Source organism: Falco punctatus (assembly GCF_963210335.1).
Source record: "Falco punctatus genome assembly, chromosome: 4".
In the NCBI taxonomy this organism is placed as follows: Eukaryota; Metazoa; Chordata; class Aves; order Falconiformes; family Falconidae; genus Falco; species Falco punctatus.
Window position 1 is genome coordinate 26,290,924 of NC_137583.1, and position 21,142 is coordinate 26,312,065.

Here is a 21,142-nt window from a genome sequence, read left to right on the forward strand (position 1 = left end):
GCCTGCAGCCTGCCCGTGCCAGGGGGCAGAGGGAGCCCACTGCGCTGAACCAGCACAGGGTGGTGGGGTGGGCAGTGATCCAGGGGTGCTAGAAATGGCCCAGACAAAACCTCGGGGAGGGCTGGGGGCATGTGGGTGCTATCGTCAGTGTACTTCCATCACAGCCCTAAAGCAGATGCAGTCCCTGCTGGGACCAGAGCCACCCATGCTGGAGCTCTGGAGTGGCTCCTTTAGCCCCAGATACAGCTTCTTGCGAACTAAAGCTTAACATCCACTGACACCCAGGCTTCAGCACGGGGGGTCTGGGGGGCTCTGCAAGCAGCGCTGCTTTAGGGGCAGAGCCCCTAAGCATGGGCTCTTACTCTGCATTAAATACTGAATTCCTAAATCCACCGTCCTGTCCTTCAAATCCAATGCGTTTTTAAAGTGGAAAGTGCAATATAGCTTATATATTACATAGAATTACAGCAAGAATGTGTTTTAGGGGGCAAAGGTCTCGTAGGCTGATGAGAAAGAAAGTAAATTCTGTTAAGAAATTTTGGAAGCAGCATTAGGAAATCTCCCTGCTGGGAGGCTGATTGGAGCTGGGAGTTGTTTCCCACAGGGAGCTGGGGGAAGGCAACACTACTAAGATCATTTACAACCAGAAAGCCTGTTGCAGGGACCGATCCTACACTGGTAGGAAGGAAGACTGTACTGGAACTGGATTTTGGACAAGTCCCATCTAAAATTATGCCGAAGAGAAGGTGGGCTGCAGCCAAACACCCTGGGGATACCAGCTGGAGGCAGGGTAATAGCTGGGGCATGCCTGTGGCAGCACAGTCCCTCCTGGGAGGATTCCCCAGCTGTGCTGACAGACCCAATCCTGCTCTCTTGTTCATGGGATGGGGCTGGGAATGGAGCAGGAGCCACTCCTAGCACGGCAGGGCTCCTCAGCCTCCAGGGCTGCTGAGGTCTGGCCATATGGGCAGTGGGAAATGGGTTAATCCCCTGTGCACCAGGGATTGTCTATCCTTCCTCCCAGAGCTTCACACCCAGACACACATGCCAGGGCAGGGCAAGATGATACAGCCTGCCCAGGTACCCTGCATCCCACCGGCACAGCCAGGTACCCTGCATCCCACTGGCACAGCTGAGTACTCTGCATCCCCCCTGGCACAGCTGAGTACTCTGCATCCCCCCTGGCACAGCTGAGTACTCTGCATCCCACTGGCACAGCCAGGCACCCTGCATCCTGCCAGCACAGCCAAGCACCCTGCATCCCACCCAGCACAGGAGCTGACATCCACTTGCAGCCTGCAAGTGCCAGCTCAGCTCCTCATACGGTTCATCCCAGCCAACCCTGCAACAGCGAGGGGCAGAATGGGTGGCTGAGAGCTGGGACAAGGGGTGCAAATGTGCCCAGCCTTTGAGAGGGAGAGGTCTTTGTTCATCCTCATGGCAGGAGGATTTTATCTAGTCTGCCCTCCCCTTTCCCTAGCATCCCTTTGCCATGCAAATCATGCAAATCATGCATCCCATCCATGCAAAATCAGACATTGCTGCTGTGAACTCGAGGGCATCCAGGACAGGTGTTACCTGCGGGCAGCCCCTGAGGCCACATTGCTGGTGATGAACGAAGCGGTCTTCCGCAGGCTCTTGCTGACCTCCTCGTGGCTGCGGGGCACGGAGCTGGCGCGGGTGGAGACAAGGAGCCGCTCCTGGTGGTCCTCGCTCCGGCTGCGCCGTAGCCGATTGCTGTGATGCTCACTCTTGGAGCGGCAGAGCTTGCTGATCAGGCTCTGCGACACCACCTCATCAAACCGCTGCCGGTGCTTCTTGGGGATGAAAATCCTGGGAAAATGAGACAAGGGAGGAGAGTGAGGAGCAGGGCCAAGGAAGCTGTGGCCCAGAGCTCCAGATCCAGCCATACCTGGGAAAGGAAAGATCAGAGCAGCCCTAGCTCCTTGTGCACTCTTGGCCTCAGTCCTCCCAGAGCTGCAAATGCCAGGGCTGGGGACACCGGGGACACTGGCTACATCTCTTGCCCCATCCCAGCTCCATCAGTATGAGGATGTAGACCTCTCCACAGTGCTTGCATAGATGGATGGATTCAAACAGCTCAGTTCCTCCATGCACAACCTGTCCCACACCCCTTCAGCTGCTGGTCCCGGTACTATTATAAGGTTCAGCTTGAGTCCCAAATTAATTGGCTCTCAATGTGCAAGTGCCCCCCGTTATGCTGGTGCTGAATGGCCTCCTCCAGGCCCGCTTCTTCCTTTGGGACACCCAAAATGTTGCTCCCCACCTCCTGCCCCAACCCCTCTGCTAGGAGCCCTGGACTCTGCTCTCCTGGGCTCCAGCCTTAGCTATTGCCACCCTCCAGCTCCTGCCATGGCCAGGCAGAAGCCTTGAACCCCCTGGAAGACGCTGGTCCTGGGGGGGGTGAGGACAGACACAGTGACAGTGCAGACGAGGGGACATCACTAGGAACTTGCTCTGTTTCAGGTCACCTCCCCTCTGCCTGCTCTGCCAGCACCCAAGTGGCCTTTGTGCCCTAAACAAGGATGCCTGGGACCCTCAGGGGATGCACAGAGAGCACAAGGTGGGATCCTGGGAGGAAGCGTCTGCACTGCTCCCACCTTGGCCAGAAGTTCACCCCAGTAACACCGGGAGATACTTCTTCTTTTCCTTTTCCTCCTGCCATCACAACAGTGAGACGCCGACACCCTGCTCACCTACTCCTACCCTCCCTTCTGCACATTTAGGGGCTTCTGGAGGAGCCGTATCTCCGTGTGTTTCTATAGCAACTCCTCCCTGCACCCCTACCGGGCTGCCAGTTGCAGCTGCATTTGCTCATTAGACAATACTGTCTTGTGAGGTTCATTAGTGCTCTTCACCTCATGGTGCATGAGAACGCGCTCCCTACATTAACACAAACTCTCACACCTGTAGCGGAGGAGGGATGCGAGCATCACTTCCAAACTGCCTGGGGACCACATCTCCTGGGGGAGCAGTAACTGGGCCAAACTGGTAGCTGGTGTCAGAGGACCCAGAGCAACCTGCTCCAAGGGGCTGCACTGCCAGCACGACATGGCTGTGATAACAGCCGGCTGCTAACCAAGTGTGGCTGGAGAGGTTGGGGCTGGCAGGGGGCTCCCATGGGTCTCCCCCTTCTCATGGGCAACTTCACCAAAGGAACCCAAAAGCCTGTGTGAAACCAGAGGAGAAGGAAGGGGAGACTTCAAATCCCAAATTGACTGGAACCGGGACATCTCTATTTCCCCCCAACAAAAGGCAGAACTCAAAATATGAGCTGATGCTCACGCTGAGTAGGAGCAGACAGATCGCAAGCCATCCTGAGGTTGGCATATGCTCATGCAAAGCATTTGGTGACAATTTAAAATAAGTAACACATTGGTACAATTCACAGTCAATTTGTGAACAAGCAGCAACTAGAAAAGAGTGAAATCATGCTAATAAATAGTTCACCCAGCTGTAAGCAGGCTCCTGCGGGAACGCGGGCTGCCGCAGCCCTGTGACCAGGGAGGATGCAGTGAAGCAGCAGCAGCAAGTCCTGGCAGGACCCCACGCCTCTGCCCCGGGCTGGGCTCCCACCGGGGAGAAGTCCGGATTCCTGGCAGGCAAAACAAGCATGCTCCCATTTAAGTTGGCCAAATTAAACTGGCCCTGCTCGTTCCAGCAGAGCTGTCCCACTTTGCACTGACTGCTACTTCACCTGCAGGCTGACAAACATCAGGGCTGAGGAGCAAAGTATGGCTAGCTCAATAACCAGGCACAAGGACATGCTTAAGGGTTTCACCATGAATTGACTGAGTTCTAGAAGTAAAACAGTGTCTTAGCAAGGAGAGGAGCTAAGTGACCGTTAAAAATAATCCTATTAAAGCATGCAAAATAGTTTCCTCCTCCAAAGCCCTTTGAGAGAATTTGCAGCATGGCCTTGGAGAGCCCAGGATGGCTCTGTGCCACAGTGCTGCTGGGGGATGGATCCCCCGAGCTCCCCAATGCCCTGCAGTTCAGTGGGTGCTGCCTCCGAACCCATGGGGGGTGTCACTGGGCAGCATTGGTGCCTCAGCCCATCCTCAGCTGGCAGTGGCACTGGCAAGTATGGGGCACACGGTGCCCAGTGTTTAGTGGGAAACCACAGCTATTTCTGCAGCGCCCTGCCATCCCACGGGACAACATCAGCGTAGAACTCAGGAGCAGCACCCAGCTGGGGTTTCCCTCTCCCTGCAAATCCCACTGGGGCACAGAGAACATGGATGTGCCCACCCTGTTTGCAGACATCAGGCTGGGAGCAGGGGCAGACTCCCCTGGTCCAGCAGTCCCACAGGCTGCAAGTGCCCATGGGAGGTCTTGGGAGCTGTGCAGCACTGACCTTGTGCCTTCAGCTTCCTCCTCCTCCTCCTCGGATGCTCCAGGCCAACCTGCTGGAGCTGAGACAGAAAAGGCATCCCCAGCCCTAGGCACTGCAGCCCTGCACTCACTCCCCAGCCCCAGTGCACCAAGCCCTGGTGCACTAACACTCCTCTGCAGCGGTGTCAGCACACTCTCCTTGTGAGGATTCACTCTGCTCTACCACACAAATGCGAATTTAGTGTGTTTTCCAGGCCAAGAGAGGCCCCAGAGGCTGCAAGGTTCTTCGCCTTCCCTCCCTCCCCGAAGCAGCCTGGCTGGGATGGTGGCACACTGCCGCGGGGTGGGAACCCACGCGAACCCACCCAGCAGGAGCCCATCTGCCAGTGCGCCCGTCCCCAGCCGCTCGGCTCCCTGCGCTGGGGCTCACTTCAGCAGAACATGTTTAGTGCATCTCGGGTTTTGTCACACTCACTATTTGTAAAACTCCCAGAAGGGTCACTTGCAGCTCACCTCTGGACAGACAGTCCCATTTCTGCAGCCTGTGCTCACTGATAGCTGCCTCCCCTGCCAGCCCAGCACTCTGGAAAACCTCCTTTCATGAATGCACGTCCTGCGATGGGTACTGAGCTCACCCCGACGGTCCTACCCTGGGATGCTGAGACTCCCCAGTGCAGGATGTGTCCCCTTGACCAGGGCAGTGGTGGCGGCTCCAGCCCTGGCAGAGGCAGGTGAAAGCAGCCCCAAGTTTGCTCAGAGCTCATGCTCAGCCAGGGCTGGGAGCGAGGGGTCCCCAGTCCTCGCTCCATTGCACCCTCTGCACCACACAGCACCCCCAAAACCCCCATCCTCACTGCCCATCCCCTTGCTGGACTATAGTCATGGAGACAAAGCAGTCCCAGATGGGCTCTTCCCGCCTCTCCCCAGCCCCCCACCCCCAATTTTTCATCTAAGCTTTGCTCGACTCCCCCCAACAGCTCGTGCCGCTGCCACAGTGGGCACAGGTTGGTGGCAAGGCTGCACCGGTGCCAGGAGGCAGGGGCCCTGCAGCTCAGAGAGGCAGGAGAGACATCGCAGGGATGTCTCTGGGGCACGAGGCTTTTGCAGCACATCCAACACCATGCACGCCACGCGGAGGAGCGAGCAGAGAGACGTACCGAAAATGCCGAGAGAAACTCCGGTCCTTTCCCATTTGTCAGAGCGTGGTGGGAACAAAAGGGAGATGCTTCAGATCCTCATGCAGCTGAGTCTCAGCCTCGGCTCATGCCCACGACGTGGCCAGATCCAACAACCAAACCGCGCGCCAGCCGGTGCCGCCCTGCCACTTGGCACCCCCGCCGTGTGCGGGGACCGTGGCCAGATGGGCCGGCTCACCAGCACGCTCTACCTGGGCTGAGTCCCTGCCTGCCTTGTCCCTCGCCTCCCTGCCACGCTCGCAGTCCCGGGCGGAGGATTACCATCTACCGAGTGTCTCTTTTTTGATCAATTGGGCTGTAGCGCCTGCTCTGCCCTCCCTGCTCCGGCTCTGCCCTGGCTCGCAGCAACGAAGCCTCTCGCCTTCCCTAAAAACTGCAGTCGCTGTGATTTCCAGCTGGAACGATCTCGTAACAGAAAGGAGGGCACGGCTCCGCGCCGAACTCCGGGGGGATGCCTCCCTGGTGCTAATTAGTTGACTTCTAAAGTGCTTCTGTTTAAATTACATGCTGCTGTAATGGGTGAGAAACCTTAAAGGCAAACGGCGTCAGCAGCGGGTGCGTGGCTGCTGGGCATGCAGGTGGAGCTGCCTGGGCCAGACCAGGACCAGGACCAGGACCAAAGTCACGGGCCCAAATCTCCACCTGAGCTGCAGAGCATCATCTACCCCCAGGGTAACAGAGCAGCACTTTGCACTGGGCATAGAAGATAAAAAATCATCTTTAATTTAAATAATGCCATCTTTAAACACAGCACTCGCGTTTGATGAAGAAGATGTGAAGCTTTCCAGAGCTGCCAACATCAGATGCAATCTCCAGGTAGCAAAGGAAGGAAAAATGAAAAGCGTATGGTTGAGCCCCAAAACAGCTAGCAAAGACCTGACCTTGAGTCTGTCAGTTGTATAGAAAAACACGTCCCAGGGTGGATTAAAACACCGAGCTACACTTGGATTATGCCTGAACTGTGCTGTGCAAACAGCTACCAATCTGGAAATGCGCTTCTGCCCCAACAGTGTGCTGCAATGCTAAAATTCACACACATTCAGGACAGAAAACTCTTGTACAGTTTTACCCACATAACAGGACTTCTGCTTATGAACCTGTACAGATTTTTCTCAAGCCTATGTGCATACACGGGTAGGGGTGTCAGCAGCCTTGTGCTGGCCTCCAGCCCCAGCAGCGCCAACAGCCACAGCAGAATGTGGCACCTCCAAACCCTCGTGCACGGAGTGGGACTCGCTCCAGCCCATCAGTGAGCCCACACCTGTGATTTTCACAGGGGCTATTATCCCATTATCCCTAGTAAAGAGAGGCTCTGTAATCCCTCATCTGACTGCAGATGTTTTGCAGATGTTTTGCAGATGTGATCATTGTTATCATGCAATAGGAATGAAGGTGTTTTTCTACCCAAGAGTTCGGACATGGGTGGGTGCAGTGGCCATGCACCAGGGCCGGGAGCCCCTCACAGCCCTTCCCCGACCACCCCACTTGTCCCTGGGGACAGCCTAAAATCCCCAGCCCTGCACGACAGCTTTTGGGAGGGTCACCCTCTTGTGATACATCCCTGCACTGGCCCCAGTAAGGATTGATGCATTACCTGCCAGTAAGAGCCTCCCCAGAGTAGTGCCGCAGCCCGTGCCTGCCTGGGTTCACCTTCCCCATCACAGCCAGGGCCCTGGGATGATGGGAAGGTGACCCCATCACAGCCCTGGGATGCTCTCATCTCTCCCCCAAACCCAGCGTCCCTGTGTCCAAACCACACTGGACACCAAAAGCCAGTGGCTTTGTCCTTCCTCTGGAAGAGATGGGCAGCTCCACAGCTGCCAGGGACATAGAGACCTTCAAAGAAACCCCCAGAAAGGCTTTTACTGCAGCTTCCATCCTGCCTGGCATCGCCTGGCGGGTATTGGGGATGGGGGCCAGGCCAGTGGGTGCAAACAGCTGCTCGATGCAGCCCCAGCCTCATGGAGGGGCCCTCAGACCTCCTGCGGCACATGTGGGGACCCTGCCAGCCACTGTGCCAGGGAGACACGGGGCCATCAGAAGCTCCTGTACACCCCATGCCCCATGCCAGCACGCAATTCCAGCCCTGGGGAATGAGGACTTGTGTCATCCCTCACTTTTTGGACCACAGAGAGCAGTAACCTCAGCCGAGGCGCTGCCCCAGCCTGCCTTCTGCTGGGAACACCAGCACTAAGGCAGTTTTCCTTGTTTTGTTTAACATGTAAAACACAAGCTGCAATTCAGTGGTGGGGTACAAGGGAGCCAGGCTGATATAATCTGCATTACAGCCATAGTTTGATTTGTCAAAAGAAATTAATCTCCTAACAGAAGATTTTGCACCAAGGCATTTTGGTCATGACCTATTTGAACTCATCCAGTAAAAACAGAACTCTGCTCCCAATTGTTTTCACTGGTGGCACGTTTTTTTCCTGCTGCCCTAATTCCCTTTTTTTGGGGGCAGTTGAACATATGCTGGGCTATCAGATTAGGGATTTTTTAAAACAAAAGCAAACAAGAGCTGCTTTTCCTCCATTATCGTCCTGCCATTCGTGGGATTTCACAGCGGGTCTGCCTGGACCACGGCAGGAGGACTGTCCGTGTGCTGCAGCAGGCAGCAGCTGGAGGGATGCGGGTTCGGCGGGGCCACCCATGCTGGGAGCTGCATTGGCACCCAAGAGGGCCGGAAAGCTGCCCCCAGTCTTGAAGGAGCAGATACCTGACAGGGGGGATGACAAGCAGGGAACTAGTAGAATCCCTAACATATAAATCCTGATGGCTAAAATGAAAATTCTTATCCAGACAGTCACAGATGGCTGGAGTATTTTAATACAGGAACATGCCAAGCTATTTCATTGCAATGAAAAACAAGCTGACACAAATAGATTGTGTTTGGAGCATTATTAAAATGAACTCGGTGGAATTTCTCCTGTAATATGGGAACCCCCAATGGGCAGCGATTTTATCTTTGTCGGGGATCAAAAGTGACTGCAAGCAGAGCAGCGCTCGCCTTGGCCCAACCGCTGTGGGCCAGCAGCTCCAGCTGCAAGCTTTGGTTTTCCCCCATGAGCGGAGGCTGTTGGGGAAGCAAACAGACGGTAACCAAAGCAGTGAAGGAACAAACTACCCCTAACTATTCTTCCTGCAGCAGAGTGAAGCACAACACGACTGAAAGGAGAACCACGACAACATACAGCAGTCTAAACAGCCCGCGAGTTATCATCCAACAAATTCATGCGGCCAGGGTGGGAGGCTGGATGTGCTCTGTAGCACACACGCATCCTGCTATTCAAATCCAGGTTAATGGGACGATGGCCATGTAAGCATCAATACCGGTGTTTTATGCACCAGCTTTTGTAACACTGCAGGTCAGTGGGGAGGAGGGGATGTGTGTTTCCATCGCTCCCCAATTCTACTGCAAACAGATATTTCAAACCTAAATGCCACTGCCGGGAGCTGGTACAACACTGGCACTGCTGGTGCTGCCGCCGGCACTGGGGAAATGGTCGGTGCAAAGGGAGATGGCAAGCAGTACGCAGCGGTGTACAAATGCTAAACCCCTATGCAATGCAGGTGAGGATCCCCCGTACCACTTGGATCAGAGGGCGACTTTGGCCCCCACAGTCCGCGGAAAAACCAGCTGCCGTTGCGACAGCGCTGCAGAGCACTTGGGTGCAGAGCCAGCGCCAGTCCTCTGCTGGAATCGCAGCTCTGCCCTGGTTTGAAAGCAGCTCAGAAATAAGAGCAGTGCCAAGAGGCGCACACCCCTGGGACCCCGACCTGCCCAAAATAACCCGCTCCCCTCCCCACGCCGGTGCGAGGCACACGCAGCCCCTGCACACACGCTGGGTACGGCCGCAGCCGCGGGGAGCAGGGGAGAGAAACCCACAGCTCCCCCAGGACTAGACCCAGCCTTTGGCATCTGCAGGCGATGGAGTAACACAAAATAAGACATTTCCCTCTCCCCGGCAGAGCCGCGGTGCCTGCTGAGTCCCTGACAAGAGCAGCTCCGATGCAATACGGATGCTAAGAGTTAATTAACTTTTAGCACATCTTGTTTTTGCAGTGCCAGGGGTTGCTAGATTTGAGAATTAAGCTGGTTTAAACCCATTCCCCTCCCAGCCCCCTCAGCTCCCAGGAAAGGTCCATTCGTTACTCACCCGAGACAGCTCATCTTTCCCCTTCACTGCCGTATTTCATCATTCTTGAGCAGAACTACAATTGTGCACTTTTACTACACACACCAGCCATATGGGCAGGGGATGGGAGCAGGGAGGAACCGGCGCAGCACGTGCATTATCCCTGATATCCACAACCAAACGGATGAAGAAAATGTCAGCAAATTAAAATCTGCAGGAGCTTAATTCTGGGCAAATGGGATGAAATCCATTTGAGCTAAAAAGAAAGGAAAAAAAAACCAAACCCACAACACTGGAAAAAGCCCAGCTCAGGGACAGATAAGAGGAGGAGAGGTGTCTGCAGCCCCACGTTGATCTGTGTGCTGAGTCGGGGGGACTTGGGTTACGTCGCACCGCAGCACTTTGCAGGGAGCACATTAAACCCCGAGGGGAGCCCGGGGAGGGGACAGGCAGGGGAGGGAGGACAGCCAGCAGCAGCAACAGCCCGAAAATAAATACAGCTGGTGCAGAGGGAAGATCCAATCAAGCCAGCGAAAGGGTCAGTGGCAGGCGGGGATGTACCAGCCGCCTGGCTCTGCATGGCAGGGACCACGCGGTCATCCATGGTGGGCCACCACCAGCAAGCCCATGCCAGGGCTCAGCCAGCCTGCTGGGGCCCAGGGCTGCCCTGGCAGCCCCCGGCATCCATCCCCGTTCCCTGGGCAATGGGCACCACCATCGCTGAATGGAAGTGGCTCGTCTCAACCCCTCTGAGGGCTCCCCTCTGCGGCTCTCCTCCCAGCTTTGCAGGGCGGGAGGCATGGGTGAGCTGTGTGTGCAGGTGTGTGGGACCCCCCCACATCTCAGGTGGAAACAGCCCCCAGAGAGCTGGGCACAGCCTCACAGGGACACCCGGGCTGGCTGGTGGGTACCTATGTGGTCCGAAGCCTGTCCTTGCACGGCTCCATCTGCCCACAGAGGTGGTCCCGTGGGACAAGCCCCAGGATGGTCAGCTGGACACCACCTTGCATGGATCACCCACACAGCCCTTCCCCAGTCTGGGGGTGCTGGCTTGGGGCACAGACCCCAGCCCTGTCCTCAGTGAGCGACAGACCCAACCAGCTCAAGCCATGCAGAAACCTCCCACCTGAACTCACAGCACCCCCTACATCCAGAGTACCCGGGAGCTGCTCACCACCTTTCAGTCAGTTACTAAAAGCATTAAAAGCTCTTGCTCAGCCACAAACCCATCAGATTGGAGACCCTGGGATAAGCAGCTCATCTCACACATGGCAGCTCACACAGAGCTGCCCCCGCCTCCCCAGCACCCTCACAGCTGGAAAACCTGGTCTCCAAAGCATCTTATTTTTTTTGTTTTCTTGACTTCATTTCATTAAGATTAGATGGTAAATCTTTTCCCTAAGCTAAATATTTCATTTCCATTAAACTGAGATTAGCTGCCTGATTTACGGCACCTTTTGCCCCAGCCCTGGCGTTAACCTTTCACACTGGGGCACGGGGCAGCCGTGGGTTTGACCGAGTTATGGGGGTCTGTAACACAGCTCTGCCCCACAGCACCGCGGGGCTGGGCACGGGGCGAGCTCTGTACCGTGCATGGGGGCACAGCCGCACCGGGGCTGGCCACGCTCACCTCTACTGCCATCAGGGTCACTGGGAGGGGGACACCCGGGGGGGAACCTGCTCTGCCCCCCCCAGAGGGGCTTCGGTCCAGAGAAAAAATTTGGACAGTTATTCAGATCCCCTCTGGGGAGGATATAATCCCATATCATTCCCCAGGGATGAAGACAAAGGAGGTCTCTGAGGTGTTTGAGGCATTTCCATGGATCTTGCTGGAGAAAAGGTTTCTCCTGAATTGTGGGTGGTGAGGAGGTTTTTTTTTTTGATTGGGACCAGTGTGGGGTGACAGCTCAGGCAAGGCTTGGTGCTGTCTGGCCCCAGCCCCAGCCCTTTGAAGGTCAGGTCCCTCCATGATGTTTGGGGGCGACCAGACGGCCTGGACATGGGCACTCGGACAAGGCAGCTGCCGGGGGGCTGACGGTCCCCTCCGCACCCTGGCTCTGCAGGGCACTGTGCCCACCCCCACTCAGGTACAGGGGAGCCCCAGGTGGCCTGCATGCAGCCGTGGCAGAGCAGGGAGATGTTGCGTGCCAAGGACCACCGACCCATCTCCCCATCCTCCCCACTGCCAGCTCACGGCAGGCACGGCAGGGACCCCAGCACAGGGATGTTGTTATGGTAACTGTAATATCTTGCAATTCCACTGATTAAAGCAGGAATTGGAAAGCCGGGCCCGGAGCGGGGCCAGATGGAGACCTGATTCCCTAATGGCCATCATCTCAGCCTGGCCGTAATCCCCACCACGTGTCCATGCACCAGCACCAGCACCATCCTGCAGTGCCGGCCCACGCTGCAAGAAGAGCAGCAGACTGGCTGCACGCCCACAGCACCTTGAGCCCACGGTGGCTCAAGAGGTGACAGGGACCCCGAGCCCAAGCGAAGCCTTGCCAGAGAGTCCCAGGATGTGGGACCACAGCCCCAGCACCCCAGGATACTGCAGGCAGTGTTGGCCTAGAGGCAGCCTGTGGTCCTGAGAGACACCCCCCAAGCCTCCCCGGCTGCCAGAGCTGCTGGCAGCCCTGGCCGACCCCTCACCTGCCAGCAGCTCTTGCCTTGCAGAGCTTGATTTATTTTCTGGCCAGGCTCTTGGAGAATCGCCAGCTTTTCTGCAGTTAATCCCATCTCCCTTTGAAACAATGGCCAGAAACAGGAGCCAGGTCCTGTGCTGCAGGCAGAGGCAGTGGCTCCACAGGACCAGTGACCACCGCTCCCTGCAGGGATGGGGACAGCCAGCGGGCAGGTACAGGTCCCCCTAGCCCACCCTGGGCAGGACAGCCACGCAGGCTGGCGGGCACGGGGATGCTGGGCTGAGACCCCACCAAGCCCAGCTCAGCTGCGCCTTGGAAAGGGGGCTGGCATCTTCCCTGCAGGAACCTCCTGACCTGCACCGCTCAGCCCTGCCCACCCCTCGCCGATGGGCAGGCGGATGCCTGTGGTTCAACGACCAGCATGGCAGCATGGAGGTAACTGGCACCCAGTACCTGATGTCATCAATCAGATCCTGCTGGGACTCCTGGGTGAGGACCATGCAGAGGGCGTAGGCCAAGTACTCCACCTTCCTCTCTGCTGCGTACTGCTTCAGGATGGTGAACACCTTCTCCTTGACCTCTGGCTGGTCACTGAGGGTGTCGTCCACCTGCCACATGGGAGCCAAAAGAAGAGGGAAGGGACACTGAGCAGCAGAGCAGTTAACCGTGCATATGGAGGTACTGACAGTGCAGAAAACATGTCCATCTCACTGCAGCACTTGGTCAGCCAACAAGGAGGGAACCCATGTAGGGGGGAAAGAGAAACTTCAGACATCAGCTCATCACGCTGCACCACTGGGGTTTCACACACATCCCTGGTATTGCTGTTCTCTGTGTTAAACATTGCACTGGAACAGCAGTGTGATCCCAAACCCCGAAACTCTGCTGGGTCAAAAGTGGGCCCATGGGAGAGGTTCTGACATGTCTGGGCTGGGACCCGGTGGATCGCTCAGGAGTCTACCTGGCAGGGGACATCATGATGGGCTTTTGGAGATATTTAAGCCTCTAATCACACCCTGATCCTGCCATTAACTCTGGGAGGCTGCAGGGAAGTGGGTAAAGGGAGCACGAATGTGAACCCCAGCCCTGGAAACAGCATCAGCAGCTCCCAGCCACTGTCTTGTCCTTTCCACCTATGACAGCCATGACAAGCAGAGTAATTAGCTAATTGCCATTGAGCCAATTGCCCCACATGGGACCCTCTTGTTAGCTTCTTCCCAGGCCAGGATGCTGTTCCTTGTCCTGGGCAGTGGGTGCTGGTACCTTGCATGCAGCCTGGCTACATGCAGCAAATGCGTGGGATGCAGAAAACCCCCTGTGACCACCCTGCAGTCCTTTCGTGCACTGGGTTTTCCTGCAAGGTGATGTTTTTTTGCTGACAGCAGGTTTAACTGCTTCCCTCCCGCTCTGCGAGCAGAGGGGGAAGCAGCAGTGAGGGGAGTGGAGCCCCTCGCCCTTTCCCAGTGTGCCCTTCCGCAGCAGGTGCATGCAGGGCTGCATGTGTGCACCCCTGCAGTGGCACTGCAAGGGAGCCGGCAGGCATCGCCCAGCCAAGCCCCCTGCACTTGCTGGGAGAGGCCCTTGCTCAGGGAAGGAGAAAAGCTCTTTCCTCCAGGTGCTTGTTCCACTTGGCAGGTCCCTGGGGGGGGCTGGCACTGGCGTTGTGACCCCCAGCACAACCCTCTGGGTGCTGCTGGGTTTGCGCAGCCACCACGCAAGTGCTGCAGGGGCTCCCGGCAGCAGCAGCGTTTCAAGGTTACCGAATCTGGGGCAGCTGCGTCCCCCGAGCAGATTTGCATGCTTTTCAGTCCCAAGGTCCAGCAGAAAAATGACAAAGACCATGGTGTTCCTGGTGGGCTGAATCCCAGGATGCTGCTGTTAAATTTTTGCCTGGGCTGAGACCGCAGGGTTTGGTGGGCAGGAATGGGGGGTTGCTGCCACCCCTCGTGTCAGTGCTGTCCCCAGTGTGTCCCTGAGCATGCAGGGGACAAGAGGAGATGTTGACCTGGAACTGAGATTGTGAGCACCTCCATCGCTTTCCAGTGATGCCCCCAGGCTGCCGGGATGCTAGGCTGGCACAGCCCCATGCCAGCCCTGGCCCCGCTGCCACTAACAGCACCGCTCCACCTGCCAGGCGAGTGCGATTCAAACAGGTGCTCTGCCAAATGAATGAGGGTGGGAAAAGCCTCCGTACCTCAGGCTTGCAAGTCACCTGCAGGCAGTGCAGGCATGAAATGCAAGCCACTGGCACCCTCCAACCTTCCAGCCTTGCAGCGGGTGCGCAGGAGTACCCAGGTGCTTGCAGCACTGGCATGAGCAGCACCTACCAGAGCCGAGCTCCCAGGTAAACGAGGGTGTAAAGCATCGCACTGGGTTTTATTATTTTCTGTATCGTGTAAAGAGATGAAGCCACTTAAAACATCTATGCCATTAACCCCCTTTAGAGAGTCGTTTGTCAGCTGAGCTGCGCTCCAGCACCCAGGAGCCAGCAGCACACGTGCTCCACAAACCTGCTTCTGGCTGGGGCTGTCGGGGAGGGGAAGGGAGGGGAGGTGGCAGAGGTGCTACGACAGGAGCTCACACTCTCGTGACCAGCTTGCTCACTTCAAAAGTGCTCTCCTGTGATCATCCAGGAAACATTTACTTGGTTTAATGTGACTTCATGAGATGAAGGCAGTGTGGAACACCCTCTCATCCTCTTGTTAATCTCCTGTAATCAGCAGGTATATGCTTCACATGCCATGCTCTGCCTTACGAATCCAAACTTCAGTGCGTATTTGTGCATCTTTAATGTAGAAGCTGACTGAGGGGATTCAGCTGATACCTACAAATCTCTTTATGAATGTCTTGTTTCTTTATTAACTTGGGATCAAAAAAAGCCACAAGCCTGGTTACTTTCATAACAGTATTTTAAAAGGCTACTTTGAAATGGAAATTAGAAAGATTAAAAACCCAACCATGATCAAATTTATAATTAGCATGAGGTGATGTTTTTGGCAAACTACCCACTAGGATGCTTTCAGGGACACAATGAAGATGCAATCACATTGATGCTTTCCTTCTGCAACAAAATAAGAGCTAAAACGTCTGTGGAATGACATGTTCAAACTTTGCAAGGATGTTCAGGCATAGAGGAGAGAGGGATCTGCCCCTGTGGGTTTCCACACACTCTTGTAGTGCAAAGGAGTAAGTAATTGGAATCATCCCCCAGAGGATCTGCAAGCTCTTTGCAGCACCCATCAAGAGTTACTGAAACACAGGTAATTATCAGACCCTTCTCTAGGGCACCAATGCCCAAAATCTGCACCCCAAGCCTTGTGACCAAGCCAGGAGCATCCCCCCATCTCAGCACACTGCAAAGGCTGAAAGCAGGAATCTCCAGATCACTGGGAGCAGGAGGTTCCCAGAGCCCCAGACACTCACCTCATGCCTTGGTCTTACCTTTTTACTGAATTCCTGCGCTTTCTTTTTCCTCTCCTGGTGCACAGCATCAGTGCTGGGGACAGGGTCCCGAGTGCTGGCCCTGTGCTGTGGCCGCAGCAGCCCCAGCCGCAGGGACTGCCCATGGCAGGACCTCACCAGGGCGGCTGCTGACTCGGCCAGCATCACCGGCATCCCATTGACTTCCAGCACGTAATCCCCTGGATCAATCCCGCAGGCAGCAGCAGGTGACTCCGGGCTGACTCTGGCCACTCGTGGGGGGCTGCTGCTTGCCAGCTCAAAGCCATAGCATCCCTGGGGACCAGGGGGGATGTCAGCGTGCTGCAGGCGGGAGACCACCCCAATGCTGGGGGGCACGTTGCCGCAGCGCCTGGCCAGCCCCAGCAGTGCTTCAGAGCCCAAGGAGGAGACAGGCTGCCCCTCGATCTCCAGCACCTCGTCACCGGGCCGCAGTCCTGCTGCTGCTGCAATGCTGCCCTCCTGCACCCAGAGGATGTAGCACGGACCGGTCCTACTTATCTTGAACCCGAAGGCCTCGGGCCAGCCCTGGTTGCTTGCCGGCATGGCTGCAACTGGAAAAGAAGGAGGGGAAAAAAAGGAGTTACGATGAGATTTCCTTCCTTAACATTAGCTCCTGTAGATACTACGTGCACCCTATCGGGTGTGGGGGTTCTAGTCTGTGCTGCACCACTGTGGGAAGAAATGCCCCAAGAGGGATGCTTTTCCTCCATATTTCCCTAAAAAATAGCTTTTATTCTTCTACCGTCAGGCTGCTGGCAGTGCCAATGCCATTAGCAGTGAGGAAGCTGCGTTGGCCAGAAAGGTCGGGGCTACACCTGGCACCTGGGCTGTGGCCTGGCACAGCCCTTGTCTCAGCCATCAGTGGCACTTACCTAACCCCCCCACACACACCCTGCTTCCCTGGGAGGTGTGTTTGGGCATTTGTTTGTATTTATTTCTCTAGCAAAATGATTACTTCATTTCCCTGGCATGTCACATTAATGAAAAGATCATCCAATGACCTAAACCAGCCTTATTTTAACCACCTCTTCTCAATACTCAATATTTTAGCAGTTTGCAACTGCAAAGTTACTGCACATTCATTAGAATTTGCCAGATCCTCTCAGCTCTCCTGGCAGTATTTCTTTGTGTCCTTCCTGTCCTGTGTATAGTATCAGCTTGATCACAGCATCCTGAAATTCAAAGACGAGGAGTTTCAAAAGGACTTGTCTGTGGTTTGTTTGAAGGGTTAGGACCAGCTCCATGGATGCTCAAGGAGAAATCAAGCACATCAGCCTGAAACATCTACAGAAGTCATCTTTGCCCAAGATAAATTGGACCAGCTGACCTACATGGCTCATTTGGATGCCCTTTTGATGCCATTGATGTGTAAGTGCCTGCATTGTCTGCTGAGACTTGCTAAAATAATTCACATGTAGATTTTCTCTTCATTTGATCTTAGCTGTCTGTGAAGATGCTTTTCACTCCTGTGTTTATTCCATCTGTGTTATTTAACACACATTAAGCACTTACAAAAGGGAAACACAGTCTTTTACCTGGGAAAATTATTTTACAGAGACTACAAGGACTCAGAGCTGCTCAAGAAAACATCCTCACAAACGCACCTTGAGTTTTTTGCTCTTTGGATCAAACAGTCTCAAACCAGGCCCAGAGCCACAGAGCCCAGGAGCTCTGAAGCAGGCTCTTGCTGTGTCCCACTGAGCAGCTGCTCCCCCCAGCCTGGGCAGCCCAGCAGGTCCCAGTTCGCTCTGGTGCGTGCTTCTGCCAGCACAGCAAAGGCATCCCTTCACCCCGCTACCTCACTGTCATTGGGGTGGCGTGGTTCTTCAAGCTTTGATCTGAATGACCAAAAGACATTTATTCTGTTCCTTTGAGACCTAGGAAATCTTGGTCAAAATTCAGAACTGCTAAAAACATTCTTTAATACCTTACTGTAGGCCAGGGAGGTTAAAGGAACTCTTCTCATGACCACTTTCAGCAAAGATAATACCGACCAGATTGCTCTGAGAGCAGAATCGTGAGGATGGGCAGGGAACACAGCATTACTGCAGAAATCTGTATCAATAACCTGAACCTGCTCTGGCAAACAGCTACTCAAGGCTGTACTACAGAGGGCACTAGAAGTGCCGCCTTCATAAGGAAACATTAAAAAGGACCAAGCAATATACTGTCACTAACGCTGTAAGTGTAATAGTCTTGTCCTCCTTTGTACAGCAGTGCTGATTAAAATGCTACATAAAAATCAGGGATTACTGTTACTGTTGTTACTCAAAGAGGAAACACAGCTGTTGCCCGTGTTAACAGGTACAGATGTTGAGGACTGAAGGGGAGGTGTTGAGAGTAAAGCATGGGCAAGTCTGGCAATAGCAGGATGAAATCCATCTGTGACCGAACACCAGGGGATCCCTGAGGCAGCAAAGCACAAGTTTTGAAGGCTCCAGCAAGAGCCCAGTAAGCACCGAGACGGCCCCAGTGCAGCCGCTGTGGGCTGAGCTCCACAGCGAAGCCTGGCATAGCAGCGGCCATCGCCTTGCTGCAGGGAGCTGCATCACCCCTTTCCACCTCTACACCCTACGGCTCAAGCACTTACAGAAGTCTGCGGCCATCCAAGCGAGCCTGGCGGGCTCTCACCAGCAGCAGGTTTGTCCCACTAAGGGGTTGAGGCTTTCTCGATTCTCCTCCATCACCCCTGGAAGTGCGTCCCACCTACCCGCAGGGCTCCCAGGGGCATCTCTCCAACTCCCGCGTCCTCGCTGCAGCCCCCGGGGTGCTGGGGGCACAGCCCTCGCATGTAGCAGCAGTCCAGGGGTGGGCAAAACGGCTGCTGTGCCACGGTGCTGGAGTAGAGCCGGGGCAGAGGGTGGCTGCCCCTTCCCAGGCTTCTTACTTGAGCCCTGTGCCCTTACAGCTGCTCTGAGCCAGCACCAGGCACAGAAAGGTCCTTCCTGCCTCTTCCTTTCCTAATTTATTTCCATCACAAAGAGAAGCATGGACAGACTAACTGCTGTGCTGGTCCTGGCTGAGTCTGGTGCTGACCTGAGCCTGCAGATCTGGGGGGAATTAGGAGCTGGAAGGAGGTAAAACAGATTAATGCCTGTGGAGAGAAATCCCTCACCCACAGGGCAAATCTGAAGCGACAGCACTTTGCAAAAAGCAGCAGAGACGCAGCATGCCATCACCACTGCCAAACAGCAGCTGGATGTGCCGAGACCTCGTTGACCCCACCACCAGCTATTTGAGTGGGACACCAGAATTTCTGGGAGTATGCATCTGCCAAACAACCTTCTGCTTGCTGCAAGGATTTGGGATTCTGGACCAACTTCTCCAGGGTTCACCAGATCCTCCCCAGCCAGGCTGCAGAGGAGTGAGGGTCCTCACAGCAGGAAGCAGCTGAGAGCATTTCACAGCAGAGACCCCCCATGCTGGCACCGACTGTTCGTTAAGCTGCTATTTCTGATTTTCTCCTCTGCTTCCTCAGCACGTAGGAATCTCAGGGCTTAGGGCTTAAGAGGTTTTAGGGTATTACATATCCTGCTGCAGGGCACCAGCGGGAGGGGCCGTCTGCATCCCATCAAGGACCACACAGCAATCCAGTCCTCCCTGGGCACTGGCACAGGCTGAGCTGTCAGCAGCGTTGGGCTGGATGGGAAACAACCTCCCCAGGAAAGCTGGGAGACTTGGTAAGGGACTGGGTAAAGCCTTACGAAGGAGAGCTGCAGGGACCTGGTTGGCGCAGCCTGAAGGTGAGCACGGTGCAATGGAAGGTCTTCCTCTCGCTCGTGCCCTTCATGTTCATACATGTCTGCTGCGAGGGACTTGGAGACCTGCTCCTCCTGTCCTCTCCAGCTCTGGTGTCAGTGATGCTCTGCTAGAGACAGGACATGGCTCCCTTCTCACAGGTCCTGCACAAACACAAATCTCCTCAGCAGCTGAGATCCACAGGTGGGCGTTGCAGGGAGCGTGCGCTGCCCTCCCGTGTTGATGCAGAAGTGCACACACCTTCCTACAAAACGTCAGTGCATCTTCGTCACTATTCACGGCCCAGACAGGCAGGCAAAACTCCAATGGATACTTTTTTTTTTCCAGCAAGTGAAGTAATTGGTTCTTTTCCCTCCATTTTTGACTTGACTACTTTAAAACAGCGAATTTTAATCCTGGCAAGAAACTAGTTATGGGATTCCAAGCTAATGAAAAGTTTGTTTCCTTGAAGACCTTCTGCTAGACTTTGATCAGACAAGACTTTCTGATTTTCACAGCACTTAAATTGAATGAGCTTCATCTCCCAGCCTCAACCTGCTATTAAAGTGTTTGCTGAATGTTTTGTCCTTGCGCACAGCATATAAGGCCACTAAGAGTGGATGGAGCCCCTCAGCAGCACTGGTGCTGGTGCCCTGCTCGGCAGCACTCACTGCAGCTCCTGCCAATAGTGCAGGCAGCTCCATGCTGGGTGCACGGACCACAGTGTACAAACCTGCCTGTCCACAGACAAATAAACAGCTTCATGCCCACACGGCTGCCAGCCCCCCATCCCAGGGCCCCTTCTGTGCAGGCAGACTTGCCAGGTTACATCCAATGTCCCAAACAAACCTCCAGGCTACCTGAAGCAGTACAGAAATTTTGCTGCATCCGTGGGAAGGGAAAAAATGGCTTTTTAACTATGTCCTCCATCAGGAGCAAAGTGCCTCAGGCTGCACTCTGGGGTGGCTGTGCCCCAGCAATATTTTGCCTTCATTTCTCTCTCACCAGGTTCTGGTTTGGTGCACTGGGGGCCAAGAACTTACCAGGGAAAAAAAGGTCCCCTTCCTGAAACTCAACCTCACCTCCTGCCACTGTGTCTCAGCCAAACCAATTAATTTCCTCTTGGTGCCAAAGCTACCCGAGCACCCCTCAAAGGGCTTACCTGCTGTGCCCGAGATCCAGCCAGCAGCAGACTGGGACCCAGAGCTGGCAAAATCATCACAGCAGTTTCGAAGCTTTTGGATCAGTTACCTGGCAGCAGCAACTGGCTGAGTTTCTATGGCAAATTCTAACCAGGCACCGTAACCCAATCGGTCGCTCATTAGCAGCGCTCCAGAGAGCATGGACCGCGCCAGCTGCAGGGCCGGTTTCAGTTGACAGCCACGCCACGTAAGGAACCGGCACAGGACCTTTATCTCCTGCAGCTTTAGTTCACCTCAGCCTGGTTCTACGCGAGATCCCTGCATGTACTAGAGCAAACTCTCCCCTACTTCTTGCAGCATGTGCGACGTGATGGTGTGACATGAGGCTCCGGATTAGATGAGAATATAATGCTCAGAGCTCCTGTAGGAGACAAAAGGATTTTGCTTTAGAGGTTTCACCAACGGCA

The 21,142-nt window shown here is 55.1% G+C and overlaps 1 protein-coding gene across 7 annotated transcripts in view; it reads right to left on the bottom strand.

Annotated features, from left to right (window-relative positions):
* The window catches only part of GRID2IP (Grid2 interacting protein), a 52,023-nt gene extending 31,192 nt beyond the window's left edge, over nucleotides 1–20,831 (bottom strand). For 4 of the 7 annotated variants that reach the window (XR_013927707.1, XM_080384762.1, XM_080384763.1 and 1 more), the window contains exons 1-4: nucleotides 18,386–18,620; nucleotides 15,775–16,346; nucleotides 12,787–12,941; nucleotides 1,579–1,833 (exon numbers count right to left, since the gene is read on the bottom strand). Coding sequence is in view for 6 of the 7 variants with exons in the window: in XM_080384762.1 (XP_080240888.1) it covers nucleotides 1,579–1,833; nucleotides 12,787–12,941; nucleotides 15,775–16,346; nucleotides 18,386–18,401 (998 nt within the window). In the remaining variant the exon portion in view is untranslated. Of the gene's footprint in view, nucleotides 1–1,578; nucleotides 1,834–9,709; nucleotides 12,549–12,786; nucleotides 12,942–15,774; nucleotides 16,347–18,385; nucleotides 18,621–20,695 lie in introns of those variants that run through there. The other 3 variants (XM_080384764.1, XM_080384765.1, XM_080384767.1) reach the window with 3 other exon arrangements.
* Nucleotides 20,832–21,142: the final 311 nt, after the last annotated feature.